This window comes from Carcharhinus amblyrhynchos, chromosome 3, assembly GCF_965287045.1.
Source record: "Carcharhinus amblyrhynchos chromosome 3, sCarAmb.v2.hapA, whole genome shotgun sequence".
Classification (NCBI taxonomy): domain Eukaryota; kingdom Metazoa; phylum Chordata; class Chondrichthyes; order Carcharhiniformes; family Carcharhinidae; genus Carcharhinus; species Carcharhinus amblyrhynchos.
The window spans coordinates 18,288,436-18,310,480 of record NC_137326.1 but is presented as its reverse complement, the minus strand read 5'-3'; the positions used below and the strand labels follow the sequence as shown (position 1 = coordinate 18,310,480).

At 41.4% G+C, this 22,045-nt stretch overlaps 2 protein-coding genes across 4 annotated transcripts in view; one reads left to right on the top strand and one right to left on the bottom strand.

Moving 5' to 3' along the window:
* cenpp (centromere protein P) overlaps positions 1 to 22,045 on the top strand; it is a 253,450-nt gene that overhangs the window by 195,972 nt on the left and 35,433 nt on the right. The gene's annotated exons all lie outside the window — the stretch shown is intronic.
* ecm2 (extracellular matrix protein 2, female organ and adipocyte specific) overlaps positions 6,497 to 22,045 on the bottom strand; it is a 34,348-nt gene continuing 18,799 nt past the window's right edge. For both annotated transcript variants that reach the window (XM_080181788.1, XM_080181789.1), the window contains 4 exons: positions 20,433 to 20,590; positions 10,376 to 10,515; positions 9,481 to 9,807; positions 6,497 to 8,624 (listed from right to left, as the gene is read on the bottom strand). In XM_080181788.1, coding sequence (XP_080037914.1) covers positions 8,453 to 8,624; positions 9,481 to 9,807; positions 10,376 to 10,515; positions 20,433 to 20,590 — 797 coding nt within the window. In that variant the 3' untranslated portion in view covers positions 6,497 to 8,452. The remainder of the gene's footprint in view (positions 8,625 to 9,480; positions 9,808 to 10,375; positions 10,516 to 20,432; positions 20,591 to 22,045) is intronic.

The window sequence follows — 22,045 nt, the reverse complement described above, 5'->3', positions numbered from 1 at the left end:
GGGCTGGAAAATCCCACACTAAATGTATCTCAAAATTGTGACCATGGTAATGGGCCACATTTGGAAAAAATGAAATCTGCTTTTAATTTGTGAGCAATTCAATTTTAAATAACTGCAGTCAAACTTTATTTTTAAACAAGATAAAGATTAGTTTATTATAAAACTATTTCTGAAGATTAATTAAGTAAAAGTAATAAAGCTGTTATTAAAGTACAAATGAAATGATTAAAATGTTGATTTAAAAAAAATTACTTAAGATTAAAGTTCAAATCACTATCTGAGATATCATAAGAACATAAGAACATAAGAAATAGGAGCAGGAGTAGGCCATCTGGCCCTTCGAGCCTGCCCCGCCATTCAATAAGATCATGGCTGATCTGTCGTGGCTCAGTTCCACTTTCCCGCCCTCTCCCCATAACCCTTAATCCCCTCTCTTATCAAAAACCCATCAACCCGCTTCTTAAAAATATTTAGCGAGGCAGCCTCCACCACTTCAACGGGCAGAGAATTCCAGAGATTCACCACCCTTTGAGTGAAGAAGTTCCTCCTCAACTCCGTTCTAAACCGCCCCCCCTTTATCTTGAGGCTGTGCCCCCTAGTCCTACTGTCTTTTTTGAGCGGGAAGAGTCTCTCCACCTCTATCCTATCCATCCCATTCATCATCTTATACGTCTCAATGAGATCTCCCCTCATTCTTCTAAACTCCAACGAGTACAAGCCTAGTCTATTCAGCCTCTCCTCATAGCTCAACCCCCTCAACTCCGGTATCAGCCTAGTAAACCTCCTCTGCACTCCCTCCAAGGCCAAAATATCCTTGCGCAGGTGCGGCGCCCAAAACTGCACACAGTACTCCAGCTGCGGCCTCACCAATGCCCTATACAGCTGCAGCAAGACCTCCCTATTTTTATATTCAATCACATTGCTTGAATTCCTTTCCAAAGTGAAAGTTTGAAACCTGAGATTTGGTTAGCTGCTGTGTTAACTTGTGAGGATGAAGAGTCAGAGTTTTTCTTTGTTGGTGGACTTGTTAGGTGGAGCAGCAGTTGGGAGAGAGTAATGGCTCCCTTCCTTATTGGAGATGGCAGGTACCAACACTTGAAGATTGCCTGGTTTCTTCCTAGCAGTCCAGGAATGTTATTTTTTCTGGATGCCTTACTCTGTAACTCCTGATGCCTCATACAAGGGGTTCATGGTTATTTCAGCTGAGAGCTGTGGGCTGATGTTGTCACTCATACTGCCACAGAAAACGGTTTCTTACAGCCCTCTTTATACAGTTCATGAATACAAGATATTTGCTACCCTAACCTGTCAAATCATGCTTCCATATTAGCTATTGATTTATCCTTGAGCTGGGAACACCGTCTCATCCATTGTCTTTTAGATATGGTGATTAATCTTTCAAATGTCTCCTAAGTTTGGGGACATAGGAAAGAGCTATTCACATCTCCAGGGAAACCATTGCCATTGAGTTTCTGTTTAAACTTGTGGAAATATGTATTGAATTTCAAATGGCTTTACTTGTTTACTATGTCTACTTATCATCCACTTGTAGTCTTCTTGAAGCCTGATCACACTGAAGATCTAAAAGATCAGCTGGCTTTTGGAATACTGTATGCAATTCTGATCACCCTATTATAGAAAAGATATTATTAAACTAGAAAGAGTGCAGAAAAGATTTACTATGATGCTGCCAGGACTTGATGGATTGAATTGTAAGGAGAGGCTGGATAGACTGGGACTTTTTCCTCTGGAGCGTAGGAGGCTGAGGGGTGATCTTATAGAAGTCTATAATATAATGAGGGGCACAGATCAGCTAGTCAATATCTTTTCCCAAAGGTAGGGGAGTCTAAAACTAGAGGGCATAGGTTTAAGGTGAGAGGGGAGAGATGAGGGCAATTTTTTCACATGGGTGGTGAGGGCCTGGAACAAGCTGCCAGAGGTAATAGTAGAAACGGTATAATTTTGTCTTTTAAAAAGCATTTAGATAGTTACATGGGAACGATGGGTACGGAGGGATATGGGCCAACTGGGATTAGTTTAAGGGTTTTTAAAAAACGGCAAGGACAAGTAGGGCCGAAGGGCCTGTTTTCATGCTGTAAACCTCTAAGACTCTATGCCTCTATGTGTCTCATGTGACTTTCATGAAAAAGCTGCAAGTTTATCAGCGTACAAGACCAAATCTTGCTTAATAACCAAGTCCAAAATCTGTATAAGAACAGAGAAGAGACTCATTGAACCTATCCACACAAAAGAGAAATGAGGCCAGAATGCCCAGTGTAAAGTTATGAAATGATTTTAGCAGATTCTGTGTCTCTGGTATTCTCACCAATAATTTAGAACTCTCTATCCATCAGCCTGAACAATAGGTGAAACTGTGAAATGGAGTGGTTAAACTCCCAACCCCTCATCAAATTTAACATTTAGGAATTCACCATGAATAGTCTCCATACTAGCCATCTTCCATTAACAAACCGGTGCATCTCACAACCACCTTCTTGAGGACAATCAAGGATGGACAACTGGAACCTGATGAAGTGTATCTCAGGACATTGTGGGAGGCTAGGGAGGAAATTGCAAGTCCCCAGCAGAGATATTTGAATCATTGATAATCACAGGTGAGGCACCTAAAGACTGGAGGGTGGCAAATGTTGTGCCTTTGTTTAAAAACAGCTGCAAGGAAAAGCCTGGGAACTACAGGCCGGTGAGCCTCACATCTGTGTGGGTAAGATGTTGAAGGTATTCTGAGAGACAGGATCTACAGGCATTTAGAAAAGCAAGGACTAATTAGGGAGTCAGCATGGGCTTTGTGAGTGGAAAATCATGTTTCACAAATTTGATTGTGTTTTTTGAAAGTGTAACCAAGAAGGTTGAGGAGGGCAGTGCTGTTGATGTTGTCTACATGGACTTTTGCAAGGTCTTTGACAAGGTACCACATGGTAGGTTGTTGCATAAGGTTAAATCTCACGGGATCTAAGGTGAGGTAGCTAAATGGATACAAAATTGGCTTGATGACAGGAGTGGTTATAGAGGGTTGTTTTTCAAACTGGAGGCCTGTGACCAGTAGTGTGTCTCAGGGATCGGTTCTGGGTCCACTGTTATTTGTCATTTATATTAATGATTTAGATGAGAATATAGGAGGCATGGTTAGTAAGTTTGCAGATGACACCAAGATTGATGGCATTGTGGACAGTGAAGATTAACTTGGATTGCAACGGGATCTTGCTCAATTGAGCCAGTGGGCTGACAAATGACAGATGGAGTTTAATTTAGATAAATATGAGATGATGTATTTTGGTAGATTGAATTAGGGTAGAATTTACTCTGTTAATGGTAGGGCCTTGGGGAGAGTTACAGAACAAAGGGATCTAGTGGTACAGGTTCATAACTCCTTGAAAGTGGTGTCACATGTGGATATAATGGTGAAGAAGACATTCAGCATGCTTGGTTTCATGGGTCAGAACATTGAATACAGGACTTGGGACGTCTTATTGAAGTTGTACAAGATCACAGTTATGTAAGGCCACACTTGGACTACTGTGTACAGTTCTGGTCAGTGTATTATAGAAAGAATGCAGAAAAGATTTACTAGGATGCTACTGGGGCCTAATGGTTTGAGTTATAAAGAGAGGCTGGATAGACTAGGACTTTTTTCTCTGGAGCGTAGGAGGCTAAGGAGCGATCTTGTAGAAGTCTATACAATAATGAGGGGCATGGATCAGCTAGATAGTCAATATCTTTTCTCAAAGGTAAATCAGGGGAATCAGGTGAGTAAATTATTCCCTGCAGGAATTCCCGGCCTCTGACTTGCACTTGTAACCATAGTATTCATATGGCTAGTCCAGTTCAGTTCTGATCAATGTTTGTTTATTTGTGTCACAAGTAGGCTTACATTAACACTGCAATTAAGTTAGTGTGAAAATCTTCTAGTTGCCACAGTCCAGCATCTGTTTGGGTACAATGAGGGAGAGTTTAACATGGCCAATGCACGTCTTTCAAATTTTGGGAGGAAACTGGAGCACCCAGAGGAAACCCACAGAAACACGAGGAAAACATGCAGACTCTGCACAAACAGTGATCCAAGCTGGGAATTAAACACAAATCCCTGGCGCTGTGAAGCTGCAGGTCTAATCACCGTGCCATCATGCTGCCCCTGGTAATCACCAGGATGTTGAAACTAGAGGATTCAGCAATAATTACTTGTCACTTATCAGCCAGAGCCTGAATATTGTCCAGGGTTTGCTCTTGGACATGGACTGCTTCAGTATCTGGAGAGTCTCGAATATTGCTGAACATTGTGTGATCATCAGCCACTATCCCTACTTTTGAAAAGTCACAGGAAAAGCAGCTGAAGATGGTTGAACCTTCAACAATACTCTAAGGAATCCTGCGGTGATGTCCTGGAACTGAAATGATCAACTTTCAAAAACCACTTATTTAAAGCTGTGACACTACATCAAAGTTTAATCAGTAATTACGTCAGTAACAGGTGCTCTTGATGTTAACCCATTGATCTACATCTTCCCACTAGGTCTTTATCCTAACTATACACATACTACGACACCTCACTTCTCATTCTCCAAGCCTAAGACTGCACAGGCTTTGTCTTTGAGGTACCTTGATCAATCTCCCTGATCTGGTCCTGATTTTATTTTGAGATTGAGAAGGACTCTCTCATTTTCCATGTGGTTTGTAGTAGAGTTTCTCCTTGTTTCTGATTCCTTGTCTTCATCTAAATCTGGTATGTTCAAGGTTCCATTGGTTTCTTTCCCACTATTATCAAGGTTGTTTGATTCCTTGTAATATTTCCCTGGTCTCTCTCAATTTTGTGAGGTCTTTCTATTGGAATTCCTTCTTTTTGTTGGGCTTGTATCCGCCCTTTCTCTCTGGGTTGTAGCACTTTCAAGTCTTGTGTCCTGTGTCTTGAGTTGAAATTACAAGTTCTGCTACCTCCTTGCTCCTCATGCTTCCTAACTCATAACTATTTGAGGTAATGCTAGGTTGTAGCTTTTGGTGTAAAACTAGAAGTTATGTTTGCAGGTGTGTTTCCCTGTTTAATTGTGGGAAATATCACAGCTAAGTTGAAGGATCAGGATATTGAATTTGATGATCAGCCATGAACAAAATGAATGGTGGCGCAGACTTGAAGGGCTGAATGGCCTATTCATGCTTCTAGTTTTAATGTTTTATGTTTCTGTGGAAATGAGCAGGATAAGGGAACCAGTAGATGTATTATACCTCAATCTCCAAAAAATTTGCAATAGCGTACCGCACAAAAGGCTACTTAATATGATAAGAGCTCATGGTGTTATGGATAGTATATTATCCTGGATAGAGGATTAGCTAACAGATAGAGAATTGGGATAAGAGGGACATTTTCAGGATGGCAACCTGTAACTAGTGGAGTGCCACACGGATCAGTGCTGGGGTCACAATTATTTACAATGTAGATTAATGACTTGGATAAGGGAAATGGATATATTTTGCCAAATTTGCAGATGACACAAAAAGATAGAAGGCAAGTGGTGAGAATGACACAGAGGGATATGGAGTGGTTAGGTGAGTGGGCAAAAGCTTGACAGACGGAATGTAATGTCAGAAAATGTGAAGTTATGCATTTTGGTAGGAAGAATAAAGAGGCTGAATATTATTTAAATGAAGAAAGACAACAGAAAACTGCAACACAGAAGTATTTGGGGGACCAATGTTAGCCTTTTTTTTATCTCATTAAAGAAAATGGAGTATAAAAATAAAGGCACTGGTTACACTACACCTGGAACACTGTGAGAGTATCTAAGGACAGATGTACTAGCATTGGAGCCAGTCCAAAGAAACTTCACTACGTTGATCCGGGTATGGGGGGAACTTCTTATGAGGAGAGGTTGAGTAGGTAGGCCTGTACTCATTGGAGTTTAGAAAAATGTGAGGTGACCCTTTTGAGATACATAGAATTCTCAAGAAGGCTTGACAGGGTAGATTCTGAGAGGTTGTTTCCCCTTGTGGAAGAGTCTAGGACCAGAGGACATAATCTCAGAGTAAGAGATTGCCCATTTAAAACAGATTAGGAGGAACTTATCCTCTCAGAAGGTAGTAAATCTGTGAAATTCTTTAACGCAGAGAACTGTGGTCGCTGGGTCATTAAGTATGTTCAATGCTGAGATAGATTTTTAATCAGTAAAGTAATCAAAGGTTATGGAGATAAAGTGGGAAAGTGGAGTTGAGGATTATATCAGATCAATCATGACCTCACTGATAAGCAGACTCAAAGAGCCGAATGGCTTACTTCTGCTCCTATGTCTTACGGTCTATTAACTGGAGATTTAAGAAAAGGGAATGTGACAAGGAACCGATAGCAATGCCAGATTGCTAGTATGAGTGGACAAATGTATGATGAATTGAATGTTTGCATTTTAGTTTGCTTTACATAGAAGCTGTGTAAATAAAAAGTCATCAAGTTTTCATTTTTTATCATGTGACAGAGGTACATCATGTCCCAGTTTATTCTGAACTTCAGACTAATTTTAATATTTTAATACTGACCACATAAAGTTACAAAAATATGGCCACCCAAGGATCACCTGACTTCACCCATGGATTGAGTACAGTCCTTAATGGATCAAAATGAGCCTTCTGGATTGATGTTGACACAATGTCTTTTCCCGAAACTAATGTAAAAATGTGATTTCAAATTCAATGTCATTCAGATGTAAGGACACTGGCTGACTCAAGCTCCCATGGTGTGAAATCCACAACATGGGATGTGTAATTGACCTAATCGCCCATCTTATTTGGAGAAGTACTTTGGACTTGTAAATTTGTCACATAATGAGATAGCCATGGATTCTGTTTGCTTTCAAAAACAGAAAGAAGCTGTCTTGCAGGCAGAGTTCCACCAGAAACTCCACTGCAAGTCATCTAAGTAGTGAAGCCTCCAGCCTCCCATCCGTTGACTTTGTCTACACTTCCCGCTGCCTTGGCAAAGCAGCCAGCATAATTAAGGACCTCACGCACCCTGGGCATCCTCTCTTCCACCTTTTTCCATCGGGAAAAAGATACAAAAGCCTGAGGTCACATACCAACTGACTCAAGAACAGCTTTCTCTCTGCTGCTATCAGACTTTTGAATGGACTTACCTTGCATTAAGTTGATCTTTTTCTATACCCTAGCTATAACTGTAATACTACTCTTATGTCCTTCTCTATGAATGGTATGCTTTGTCTGCATAGTGCAAGAAACAATACTTTTCACTGTATGCTAATACATGTGATAATAATAAATCAAATCAAAATCAAAAAGGACTCCCGCGCCAGCCCTTTCCAACTTCGAGTTCACCTGAGAAGCAACCTCCTGGGAAATTTGACTACAAATATCTTAAGTCTTACTGAGAATCCTGTGTTTTGCAAAACCTTTACTTCAACTAAAGCATCAACTCATCTAAGAAATTAAAGGCCAGCCACAAAAAAAGGCAGACATGAATTGAAATTGCATTGTTTTACCTTAATCCATATCTAATCACAGTATGTGACAGTGTTTGAATTACGTGAGTAAGATGTCACATTTTAAAGCTCCAGGGCACGTGTGTGACAATAAATATTATTTTGTTTGAAACTCAGAAAAAGGTTGCTGCTGGGATTATTAAAATTGGAGCAATCACTCTGAGGATAAAAAATTAATTCCTTACATACAAAAATATTGTTTATGCACAGAGAAAAACGGATACATACATTCTGTCCATGACTGGTGGTAGAAACTGCCACCTATACAGCTTCAAAAGTCACATTGAGAAACAAAGGTTTCCAAACTCAAAATACCACTATCATGGCTGATGGCTACATTTTAAGTCATTGTGTGTGTGAGTTGAGTGAATGAGATTTTAAAAATCTGGGGAAATTGATAAATAAACTATTTTTAAAAATCTCACAACAGGCTTGCTGCTGGGGTTATTTAAATTGGGGCAGTCACTCCAAAGATAATAAATACACACCTTTTCCAAAGAAACATATTAATCATGGACAATAAAAAGAAACTCACAAACCATGCCCATGACAGAATGAATAATTTCAAGGGATGATACAGAGTCAAAAACATCTCTTAACTCATAAGTAACATTTGTTAAATGATTCTGAGTGACCTACAAATAAGTTTTATTACTTATCCACATATCCTTTGTTGCCTTTAATAGATGCATAGGTAATGAGTAACATGAAACTGTAAACTAGATATAGGTTTAGTATACATTTCTTGTTTGTATATGGGAAACAGTTACACTGTTTTGACAGGAGCACAGATAAACGAGAATATTTAAATCAAAAGCTGCTGCTTCGAGCTATTCCTGCCAGGAGATATGATATCCTGATGTTCTACACTCATCTGTTTTCAGCCATTCTCTCACATTCAAACTAAATGTTTGCTTCAAAGCATTTTTGAAGAAAAATAATTTTCACACTTGGAATTGTTATTTTTTGAATTTTTGTGGTGTCAAGACAACACTTGAATATAATTCTATACAGCAAAAGGCAGTTGGTGGGATTCTCCTCATGTTTATGAAATTGTTTTCAAGATGAAGTGTTCGAATATTTGAATCATCTTGATCATTTGCTTTACAGATGGATTCCAGTGGAACATTCCTAGTAAAAAAAAAATTGTATTAGAATATGAATTTTTTCAAAATCTGTTTAAAGTTCAGTCAGCATTTTGATGTCCAGCTCATTATTTGTATTCAAATTATCTTTTAATCAAAGGTGATGTTTTTGCAACTTTCTCAAAAGGCAAGCACAGATGTTATAAACTTAGCTATTCTGAAATCTAGATAGAAATTCCCAAAGGTTCATTCTGTTTAGAGATAGATTACTTATAACATATAATGAGGAAACTTGAACTTTAGGATAGTAGAATTGAACTAATGTATGGCAACTACTAGCCAAAATACCTACATATACATTTTCCAATACTGATTTGGCTTACATGTCGTAAGAAGTGGGAAAGACAAATGTATGTGGATACTTAAAATAAGCTTTTGGTTTCAGCTTACTGGGGGAAAAACCTTTTAACGTCTAATTTCTCCAAAATGCCCCAGATTACTTTGAACTGCTGTAATTGCTCTTATACAAAAAAAAACAATCATTTTGTTTAGAATATGATCCTGCAACAGCAATTTGATGAATGAGAAACAAATAAGTCTATTTTTGTTGACATTAGTTGAGGTAGGAATGTTGGTCAGCACACACAACAATAACCTGCACTTCATCAAATGGGATCCATAGCATGTACCCAAATAGACCAACTGTTCAGTGACTTGCCTGAAACACCACCCCTTCAACTGTGCAACTCTCCTTAGTGTTTGCTGAATTACAGGCTCATTTCCTGAGGTAGGTCTTTAAAGCACAACCTTAAATATCATTTTTTTCATCATCTATGGTTTAGTTAACCCAAGGAATATGGACCTGTCAGCAATCGATAGTACCTTGAATGTTTTTCTGTTACCTGATTAAGTTGTCATTCAGTCTCAGAAAGTGAAGCGCCTTCATTTTAGCAATCCCAGCAGGAATTCTTTTCAACATATTGTGATCCAAAAATAGTTCTCTCATAGTATTGTAAGTGCCAAAGAAAGAAACTGGGTCAATTCCATTGCTGGTTAGTTTGTTGAAAGAAAGATACAAGATTTCTAATCCTGGTTCCATGTGAGCAAAAACGAAGCCTGGAATTCTCTGAATCTGATTATGAACAAGTATAAGATACAGCAGACCTTTAGGTAGGTGTGATGGAACATGAATTATCTTGTTGTGTGAGAGGTCCAGATATTCTAGGTTCCTAAATGATGAACAGGAATTTTTATTTACTTGAAATACAATTTGCTTAACTTTACATTCTTCTTCAATATGCAGAAAATTATATCCTGTTGAAATACAAGGTTAACTAGCAGATAATAACCATAGATCAATTGCTCTCACTGCTTCAATAATAAAGGAATACCATTAAAAATACTTTAAATGACGATATTTATATAGAATTAATATTATTTCCTGATTGCCTTATTTCTAATTAATGTGTCAGTTGTACAAGGTATTAGTACTTTGTTTTAAAGGGAATCATAAGAGTTGATGATTGAGTATTGACTATAATTAGTTAAGTATTTAGATTTATCAATTGGGTGCATTTAACTATTTCAATCTGCACAGATTAGCTTTATGCACTTGCTATAGATCTGCTCCATGCATATCTAAGAGCTACATTCACATTTGATAATCACTGGAATGTACTTTTGCAAATTGTATTACTCAAAAAAGCTTTTGACTGAACTAACTTTAAAATTTATTATTGTGTACATGACAGCATCAACTAATAGTTACAAACATTTCATTAGAATCAAAATACTCACTCAAGCTTTATCCAAGCAAATGGTGATATCCTGGTTTCATCAAGCTTATTATTCCTTAGAACCATTACATTCAAATTGGTTGTCTTATTCAAACTAACTTCAGTTATTTCTTCAATATCATTGTCTTCAAGATAAAGCTCCTACATTTTAGAAAAACAAACACATTTCATGTCAAAAGAGGAGTTTGGAGTATATAAGGCCCATTTGCATAGTGAAACAATGGTACTGACTTAAAAGTTACATTCAATAGGTTTTATAGCTTTACAGGAAAGTGAGAAATTGTGCATGATGTTTGCAAAAGAAACAATTCTACAGGTTTATTATGCTATTATCAGGAGGTCTTGAAGAGCTGTGGTAATGTCTCTAACTCTGAAGCGGAAGCACCGGATTCAAGACCCACTTCAGGATTGATAGTCACAGAAGGTGCATTCATAATGCAGCCAAATAAATTGATAATCAGTTTCTAGGTCTTTCCAATATGCCTGATGGCAGACAGTAAGAGTGAAATGTTTCCTGGTCAGTCAGTCTACACAAGGAAATGGCAAACTACTGCAGTACTTTGCCAAGCAAAATTCTGGACCAATGGTTAAGGAAACAAGTGTATGGATTCCAATCCAGTGGAAGTCCATGGTCACCAATGTCCTCATAGGGCATGGTACTTTGAGGAGGAGGAGGATACTATTGCAATCATTATAATCAAACACATGTTTTGAAAATGATATTAACCCGGGCATTTGCAAGACATGGCGAGATTCTTCAGCCTTCCAGCCACATGTTTCCCGTCGACAGGAGGTGGCGCATTGTTTGCTTACGGCACGATTCTCTGTTCTTGCCGCTGTCAATGGGAATTCCCATTGATGTCATCCCATATCTGCGGGAAAGCCCCAGGTGGGGGTGCACTGCCAACAGGACTGACGAATCCCGCTGGTGTAAACAGGTGGAAAATTTTGGCCCATATTGCACATCAATTGCACTATTATTTTGTATAATTTCCTCAGTAATATCATCTAATTACTGAAAATGTGTAATAGATGTTGCCAGATACAAATCACTTGAAATGCAGAATGTGATGAATCAATAAATATTTTGTAAATTTGGCTTTGGAGAACATGGGAATAATACATATAAAATGTATGGTCGGCGCAACATCGTGGGCCGAAGGGCCTGTTCTGCGCTGTAATGTTCTATGTTCTATAAAATAAGATGTTTTATGTGTTTAAACTTGCTGTGAATTTGGCAAATAAGCTTTGACTTATAATTTAATTCAGATACCACATTACCCATGTAAAAGATCAGCATTTTGCTGACGTTGCATATGGGTTTAGATTTGTTTGACTGTCAGAAATACGTACCTTTTAATATAATAACACTATTTCATAGCATCTTATGGAAAAAACCCGCTATTACATTTGGTACAGTGTCAAATGGATGAAAATAAGGTGGGTCTTATTTTGACCTAATTACTTGCGTTTCAGCATCTGTGTCAGATAAAATCAAATTTAATTTTGGAAAATTACTGCCTGAATGTTCGTGACTGTCAATAGTAGCTGTTGACAGACAAAAGATGAGCAAAAACAATCATCAAGTTTTCTTAAAACAAAGCCTACTTTCATTCCTCTGTTCTTGCAAACTACCACACGATCTTGAACTTCCCATCTTCTTTAAAATCCGTGAATTTATTTTTACTTCCCATATTTGAGGCTATCTTTCCGGCATTTCCATTTCCAATCAGTTTTCGTCCATATCACATACTGAAACAGCCTTAATCAGAATCATAAATGATACAAGTCTGTGCTGGGAGAGGGTTCCCTGTATCCACGGGGAAGACCCTTTTTAGAATTTTTTTGAGATCAGGGCGCTGCCCTGACAATGTGATGTCATGGAATCCGCCTACTGAATATCTTTTAACGAAGTGTCGAAAGAGATGGCGGGAAAGGCCAGCACTGGAGCAGACGGGCAGCACGCCACTTAGCCATTGTTTGCTGGAGCAGACGAGTGAAGGAGCAGGGAGACAGATAAGAAACTACCTGTTAAAAACCTGTTTAAATAAGTTTAAAGCACTTTGTAGTAATAACTAACCTTGTAGAACTGTTTAAATCATTTAACAGCATTTTTGTGGGCTTCTTGTATTTACCGCTTTAAGAATTCTGAGGGAGTGGTTAGAAGGGAGTTGAGGGGGAGCAAGCTTTAATTATCAGGTGGTCACACGGTGAGGCCTTCCATTGTTTGCTGGAGCAGACGAGTGAAGGAGCAGGGAGACAGATAAGAAACTACCTGTTAAAAACCTGTTTAAATAAGTTTAAAGCACTTTGTAGTAAGAACTAACCTTGTAGAACTGTTTAAATCATTTAACAGCATTTTTGTGGGCTTTTTGGATTTACCGCTTTAAGAATTCTGAGGGAGTGGTTAGAAGGGAGTTGAGGGGGAGCAAGCTTTAAATCAGCGCCAGGTTTAAAAGGAGGCCTGGTGTAGAAAGCGGGCAGCGGAGTGAGAGGGAAGCAGAGTGAGCTATTAGGGCTTAAGATCAAAAGGGCTGGGGGGAAAAAGGGCCAGGTAAGTTCGTGTGGAAATTTTCAATACTACTACAGTGAATAATGGAGGGGCATGTGATGTGTTGTTTCTGTATGATGTGGGAGCTGGTGGACCCCAGGGTCCTCCCAGGTGACCACGTCTGCAGTAAGTGCAGGTTACTGGAGGAGCTCCAGCTCAAGGTAGACGAGCTGGCCTCTGAGTTACAGACACTGAGGCTCATCAGGGGGAGAGAGGGTGCCATTGTCAATGGGGTGCAAGTGACATCCACCCCCCCTAGACTGGCTAACTCTAAGGGTCAGGAACAAGAGGGGGCTGCTGAGAGGAGGAAGGGGGGTGGGGAGAGGAGGAAGGGGGGTGGGGAGAGGAGACCTCAGCCTCTCAATCTGCATAACAGGTTTGAGGTTCTTGCTTCCAGTCTGGACGAGGACGAGGGAGGTGAGGTCGGTAAGCAAACTGCACACGGTACAGTGATGCAGCAGGGCATAGGCAAAGAGAAGGTGAAAAGGAACGTAGTAGTAGTTGGGGATAGTGGGGTGAAGGGTATTGACACTGTCCTTTGTTACAATGACAAAGTCCACAGAAGGGTGTGTTGTCTGCCTGGTGCTCGGGTCCGGGATGTCGCATCTGGGCTGCAGAGGAACCTGGAGTGGGAGGGTGAGAATCCAGTCATTGTGGTACATGTGGGTGCCAACGACGTAGGCAAAATGAGAACTGAGGATCTGGGGAGGGAGTATGAAAAGCTGGGAATGGAATTAAAAAGTAGAACCGACAAGGTGGTTATCTCTGGGCTACTGCCTGAACCGAGTGCAGACAGGCGTAGGGTTGACAGGATTAAGGAAGTGAATGGGTGGCTCAGGGATTGGTGTGGGAGGAATGGGTTTGCATTTATGGGGCACTGGCATCAGTATTGGGGTCGGTGGGACCTGTTCGGGCGGGATGGGGTGGGTCTGAACCGTGCTGGGACCAGAGTCCTGGCGAATCGTGTAAAGAGGACTGGAGACAGGGCTTTAAACTAATTGGGGGGGGAGGGTGCGAGGGTAGGTGACATTAAGAGGCCTAAAGTTAAGGAGAGGGTACAGGTAAGGGTAGAGGCCGAGGATGTCCCAATAATAAAGGGAGTAGGGGGCGTGAGTATGGTTGGTGGCGTTCCGGTAAATAGGGTCCAGGTGAAGGCTGGGATGAAGGTGCTTTATCTGAATGCACGAAGCATTCGGAATAAAGTGGATGAGCTGGTGGCGCAGATCAGCACAAATGGATATGATCTGGTGGCCATTACAGAGACGTGGCTGCAAGGTGACAGGGACTGGGAGCTGAATGTCCAGGGGTATCAAGTGTTTAGGAAGGATAGGCGGGAGGAAAAAGGGGGGGGTGTAGCTCTGCTGATTAAGGATAGCATCAGGGTGGTAGCAAGGGATGATATTGGAGCCAAGGAGCAGAAAGTGGAATCGTTGTGGGTAGAGATTAGGAACAGCAAAGGGAGGAAGACGCTGGTGGGTGTCGTCTGTAGGCCCTCAAATAATGATCTGGAGGTGGGGCGGGCTGTTAACGCGCAAATAAGTGCGGCGTGCAGGAATGGGACGGCTGTAATTATGGGGGATTTCAATCTGCGTATTGATTGGTCGACCCATGTTGGACACGGTGGGCTCGAGGAGGAGTTCTTGGAATGCTGCCGGGATAGTTTCCTTGAACAGTGTGTGTTGGAGCCGACGAGGGAGCAAGCTATCTTGGATCTGGTGTTATGTAATGAGGCGGGTAGAATCAGGGACCTTGCGGTGAAGGATCCTCTTGGGGAGAGTGATCATTGTATGGTGGAGTTTCTGGTGCAGATGGAGGAGGAGAAAGTGGATTCATAAGAACATAAGAACATAAGAAATAGGAGCAGGAGTAGGCCATCTAGCCCTTCGAGCCTGCCCCGCCATTCAATAAGATCATGGCTGATCTGTCGTGGCTCAGTTCCACTTTCCCGCCCTCTCCCCATAACCCTTAATCCCCTCCTTTATCAAGAACCCATCAACCCGCTTCTTAAAAATATTTAGCGAGGCAGCCTCCACCACTTCAACGGGCAGAGAATTCCAGAGATTCACCACCCTTTGAGTGAAGAAGTTCCTCCTCAACTCCGTTCTAAACCGCCTCCCCTTTATCTTGAGGCTGTGCCCCCTAGTCCTACTGTCTTTTTTGAGCGGGAAGAGTCTCTCCACCTCTATCCTATCCATCCCATTCATCATCTTATACGTCTCAATGAGATCTCCCCTCATTCTTCTAAACTCTAACGAGTACAAGCCTAGTTTATTCAGCCTCTCCTCATAGCTCAACCCCCTCAACTCCGGTATCAGCCTAGTAAACCTCCTCTGCACTCCCTCCAGGGCCAAAATATCCTTGCGCAGGTGCGGCGCCCAAAACTGCACACAGTACTCCAGCTGCGGCCTCACCAATGCCCTATACAGCTGCAGCAAGACCTCCCTACTTTTATATTCAATCCCCCTCGCTATGAAGGCCAGCATCCCATTCGCCTTCCTGACCACCTGCTGCACCTGCAAGCTGGGTTTTTGCGACTCATGCACAAGGACCCCGAGGTCCCTCTGCACCGTCGCCTGCTGCAGTTTTTCGCCACGTAAGTAATAGTCCTTCCTACCATTCTTCCTACCAAAGTGGACCACCTCACACTTGCCAACATTAAATTCCATTTGCCATTTCCTGGCCCATTCGCCCAGCCTATCTAGATCTCCCGGACACGTGTCCTTTGTTTGAACAGAGGGGAGTACGTTAGGATGAGAGAGGAATTGGCGAATGTGGACTGGGGGAGCGCGTTGGAAGGTAGGTCTGCTGAGGAGCAGTGGAGGATTTTTAAGGAGATATTTCTTGGTGCTCAGCAGAAATTTATTCCGATGGTCAAAAAGGACCGTAGGAGGAGAGGTAATAAGCCGTGGATAACAAAGGAGGTGAAGGAAAGTGTTAAATTAAAAGCGGAGGCGTTTAGAGTAGCTAAGAGTAGTGGGCGAGAAGAGGATTACATAGAACATTACAGCGCAGAACAGGCCCTTCGGCCCACTACGTTGCGCCGACCAGTTAAAAAACAATGACCCTCTAACCTAAACCAATCCCTTTTCATCCATAAACCTATCCACAGAAGAGAGGTTGGGAGAGGTTTAAATGTCAACAAAGATTGACAAAGAAATTGATAAAGAAGGATAGGAGAAACTATGAAGCTGGGCTAGCGCTTAATATAAAAAAGGATAGCAAGAGTTTTTATAAGTATATAAAAAGGAAGAGGCTGGCTAGGGTGAACGTTAGACCCTTAGAGGATGAGAAAGGGGACTTAGTGGTAGAGGATGGGGAAATGGCTGAGGTCTTGAATAACTTTTTTGTTTCGGTCCTCACGGAGGAGGACGTGAATAATTTGCCGGGTGTTAGAGATGGAAAGGTGGTAGGACTGGAGGGTCTCGATGACATTACTGTTACTAGAGAGGCGGTGCTCGACAGACTGGAGGGGCTGATTGTGGACAAGTCCCCAGGACCGGATGGAATGCATCCGAGGGTTCTAAAAGAAATGGCGGAGGTGATAGTGAATGTCTTGGTGGTTATTTTCCAGACGTCGCTGGATGCCGGGGAAGTGCCGGAAGATTGGAAAACGGCTAATGTTACGCCGTTGTTTAAGAAGGGTGCCAGGCAAAAGGTGGGGAATTATAGGCCGGTTAGTTTAACATCTGTTGTAGGTAAAGTGTTAGAATCCGTCATCAAGGAGGAAATAGCGAGGCATCTTGAGGGGAATTGCTTGATAGAGCAGACGCAGCACGGTTTCGTTAAGGGGAAGTCGTGTCTGACAAATTTACTGGAGTTCTATGAGGATGTGTCTAGGGCGGTGGATAGAGGAGAGCCGGTGGATGTGGTCTTTCTTGATTTTCAGAAGGCGTTTGACAAGGTACCTCACAAGAGGTTATTGCAGAAGGTCAGGGGACATGGAGTTGGGGGTAGGGTGTTAGCGTGGATAGAGGATTGGTTGTCAAATAGGAGGCAGAGAGTGGGGGTCAATGGGTGCTATTCGGATTGGCGGTTGGTGACTAGTAGAGTGCCTCAGGGGTCGGTGCTGGGGCCTCAGCTATTTACCATTTATATAGATGATCTGGAGGAGGGAACCGAGTGTATGGTGTCAAAATTTGCTGATGACACCAAGATTGGTGGAACGGCAAATTGTGCGGAGGGTGTAGAGAGTCTGCAGAAGGATCTAGATAGGCTGGGCGAATGGGCCAGGAACTGGCAAATGGAATTTAATGTTGGCAAGTGCGAGGTGGTCCACTTTGGTAGGAATAATGGTAGGAAGGATTATTACTTACATGGAGAAAAACTGCAGCAGGCGACAGTGCAGAGGGACCTCGGGGTCCTTGTGCATGAGTCGCAAAAACCCAGCTTGCAGGTACAGCAGGTGGTCAGGAAGGCAAATGGGATGCTGGCCTTCATAGCGAGGGGGATTGAATATAAAAGTAGGGAGGTCTTGCTGCGGCTGTATAGGGCATTGGTGAGGCCGCAGCTGGAGTACTGTGTGCAGTTTTGGGCGCCGTACTTACGCAAGGATATTTTGGCCTTGGAGGGAGTGCAGAGGAGGTTTACTAGGCTGATGCCGGAGTTGAGGGGGTTGAGCAATGAGGAGAGGCTGGATAGACTAGGCTTGTACTCGTTAGAGTTTAGAAGAATGAGGGGAGATCTCATTGAGACGTATAAGATGATGAATGGGATGGATAGGATAGAGGTGGAGAGGCTGTTCCTGCTCAGAAAGGACAGTAGGACTAGGGGGCACAGCCTCAAGGTAAAGGGGGGGCGGTTTAGAACGGAGTTGAGGAGGAACTTCTTCACTCAAAGGGTGGTGAATCTCTGGAATTCTCTGCCCGTTGAGGTGGTGGAGGCTGCCTCGCTAAATATTTTTAAGACGCGGGTTGATGGGTTTTTGATAAGCGAGGGGATTAAGGGTTATGGGGAGAGGGTGGGAATGTGGAACTGAGCCACGACAGATCAGCCATGATCTTATTGAATGGCGGGGCAGGCTCGAAGGGCCAGATGGCCTACTCCTGCTCCTATTTCTTGTGTCCTTATGTTCCCTGCCTGAGTTAACACTTATGGGCAGGCAGTGGGCAAATGATAGTGTCACTGGACTAGTAATCCAGAGACCCAGAGTAATGCTCTGGGGATCAGGGTTCAAAACCCACTATGGCAGATGATGGAATTTGAATTCAATAAAAGATATCTGGAATTAGGAATCTACGGATGACCACAAAAGCATTGTCATAAAAACCCATCTGGTTCACTAAAGCCCTTTAGGCAAGAAAATCTGCCATCTTTACCTGGTCTGGCCTACATGTGACTCTAGACCCACAGCAATGTGGTTGACTCTCAACTGCCTCTGAAATGGACAGCAGTTTGGGATGGGCAATGAATGCTGGCCCAGCCAGTGATGCCCACATCCCATGTACAAAGAAAAAAAGTTATAAAGTGATAAAATTCCATCTGAAAAGTGGATCTAGAGGACTATAAATGGAAACAATAGCATCATTAGCAGTCTGAAAAGATGGGACCAATGATTATGATCTGAAATTGTGTGGAATATTATACTTGGATAAGAAGATGCCATTGGAATGTGAGCAGATTTTATAGTTGATGGAAGGGCAGACCAGGGTGTCACATAGGGAACCACTGCTTCAGAATGCTGAAAGAGATGAGAAGGGAAGATATGTTTGGACATATCTATAATACAATGATTTTCACTATATGTATGGAAGTTTCTGTGTATAAATTAAGCAGGATGCTCCATTGAAAACGGAGGTTAGTGGGGATGATAATAAGGATATGGGAAACACTATAATGGTTGTGAAAGGGAGGGAATGGGAAAAGGCAGATGTGTAGGAAATGGGGCAGACAAACCCTAGGGCCCTGAAGCCCATAGTGGTTCAATATTAATTCTCTGCTCTCACTTCCCAGCCCTTGGCTTCCTGCACTGTTCCAATGAAGCCTGACAGAAAACAAAACCTCATTTTTTGATTGTGCACTTTACAACCTACTATTGAGCATCAAGTTCAATAATTTCAGATCATAACCACCACTCCTGTTTTTTTTGGACAACAGATACAGACAATAATCCTATCATTGCCATTTAGAACATTTCTAGTCCAATCATTTTCTCTTGTTCCATTACCATGCACTTTTGCCTTGTTCAGTCATTCCTTTTAACACTTAATCACTTCTGCTTTCATTCTAATACAAACCTGCTCTTTTTTTCCCTCCCACTCTTTGCCTCCATGCTTGCTAAAAATGTTTTACATCTATAATATTATCCAGTTCTGATAAATGTCATTGACCTGAAATGTTAACTTTGATTCTCTCTCCATTAATACTGTCTAACTTGCTATATATTTCCTGTGATTTCTGTTTAGATTTCAGTTTCACAGTGACTGTAGTACTTTACCCTTTAAGAATTACTGTTTAATAGAGTGTGATGGATTTTCAAGGTAACCGGGGAAACCTCTCTGCTCTGTAGCCATGTAATTTTTTTTACATTTATCTGAGGGGCAGATAGGACCTCAGCTTAACCCCTCATCTGAATAACAACTCCTTGCAGAAGTCAGAAGCATCTGTGCATTATTGAATTTTGGTGTGGGACTTGCACCCCAGATCTTGCAGAGAGTTGTCACAGACACAGTGGTACAAATGGCTTCCAATACGGTGACTATTCCATGATTCTACTGACCCCAGTGTGAGAGTTCTATTTGTGAACTGGCACAAAAAACTACTGGATTATTGCACTTGTGCTTACATGGGTCAATTATTAGCTTTTAATGGTTTACTTATTGAATGTAATATATCAGTGTAAATAATTGAAAAGATTCTTGGACATTTTGAATATAGTAAAAAGTCTGACAACACCAGGTTTAAGTCCGACCGATTTATTTGATAGTACACTCACTAGCTTTCGGGTTAGTCCCTTCGTCAGGTGAATGGAGAGTTCTGGCCTCAGACAGAGCATATAAAGCACAGACAATAGTCTGTGAGCTGCTGGCTGTCTGTGCTTTGTATGCTCTGTCTGAGGCCAGAACTCTCCATTCACCTGACAATTTGACTAACCCGAAAGCTAGTGAGTGTACTATCAAATAAATCGGTTGGACTTAAACCTGGTGTTGTCAGACTTTTTACTGTGTTTACCCCAGTCCAACGCCGGCACATCCACATGATCACTTTGAATATGGTATCTTCTATGTTTTATATATTGATTACTTTTTGACACATAATTCCTGCACTGTTAGGTATGCAGATTAAAATTTATTAAAACTTTTATTTCAAACTCAAATTGATCATAATATATGAGTCTTTAAAATTATGTTTGGCATCAGTAAATTCTCAGTGGCTAATTCTGACAGTTTAGTTTTCTAGATATAAATCGTATACACGGGGACATAATTACACAAACACACATTTCTGAATATAGAATCTCAAAGCAGTTCAATAAAATTTGAATGTGAAGGAAAATAAAGCCTTTCTTTACCTCGATGGAAGGAGGAAGACCTTGTGGTATGGTTCTAAATTTATTTTTTCCCAGTCGTAAGTAAGCCAGTCGCTTAAGAGGTCTGAAGACCAATGGTTGAACGTTACCTTCACTGAGCTCATTACCTTCCAGGTCCAAGTTGACTATTTTATTTAGACCTGTTGAAATTTAATAGAAAATTGTGCAATTGGTCACACACATTTATAGCATCCTGCTTGATTTCACTCTGGTAGTAATTCATAAATTTGCTATAACATATGTAACATAATCAACATTGCAATTAAACTTTTAGCTTCAAAACACTTAGGGGGAAATTTTATCTTCTGGTCCCAACCACTGATGGGAAGGGCAAGCCAGTAAGATCGCGAGAGAGGCAACAATTGGATTCACACCTGATTTCTTGCCTCTTGTGATCTTACCGGCACTAGATATCTGGTGATCCAGCCTCGCACCCGAAAAGGATGCCCACCATGCACCCTGGCATTGCCAGCCTGGAAAACAGGCAGTGTCCACTGAGGACTAGGCAGTGCCAAGGGGGAAGGATGGGGCCTGAAGGGGCAGGACCTAAGGCTGAGCTGGATGGGAGAACACTACACACTCTGCAACTGTGCTTGGATAAGAACATAAAAACATGTGGGGACACCTCACATTCTGTAACTAGCAATCGACTGGGACGGGGAGGGGTGATCAACCAGCCTTTGGTGGGCGGGGGCGATGAACTGCGGAGACCAACGATAGTGAAATGAGGCGGAAGCAGGCCATTGGCTGCAGAGCCCAGGATAGGGGTTATAGACACAGTGACAGATCTGTGCGCACATCCACTGCTTGTGAGCTGCTGGCTTTCAGTGTGCTTAGTTCCTGTCCTTCCGGGTTTAGCAATTTTTATTTCTCAGAGTGCAGTACGGTTGGATTTTTAACTCGTCCAAAAAATTGATGCGATTCTGTCCCATTTTCATGCTCATTCAGTACTTAGAATTTTTTTGGTAAGATCGTCCCCTTAATGTGTGATATGTATAGTGAAATTTGCCAGAAATTTACAAATACTATTATGCATACTTAGTTTAGAAATAGATCAGAAACTATTAAGTTATACAAAATAGTATTCTTATTGTACGTAATTGAAATTTATTTAATATATAGTTAAATATTGGTTTCAAAGAATGAAAATTGTTTTTAGCTTCAATGGAACTTGCAGTTTAATTTCACCCAAATATATCTTCTCTATTTCATGTGTAATTACAAAACGTTTGCGTTGTAGAATTTTTTACTTTTAATTCTGTTGCAATTCTTGAAAGAGCATCATTACTTTTAAGACATTTCTATAGTATTAGCTGCATCGATATTAGGACCTCAAACTTCCACTGAGTCACTCATTTAATTCATCAAAATTCACCTGAAATCAGCCAAACCAGCACTAAAAGTATTTCATGCATAAATTATTTCCAGTACAGAACGTGTTTTTGTAATGTTTTGCATTAGTTTTAAACAATATGCCAGAAATTGACCAGACCCATGATCAAATTAATCTCAGTTGGAAGTTTCTGATAAGTACATACATTTGCACTTCATGAGGAGGATGTAGGGACACCAAAAGACATGTTTTAAAAGTTTTT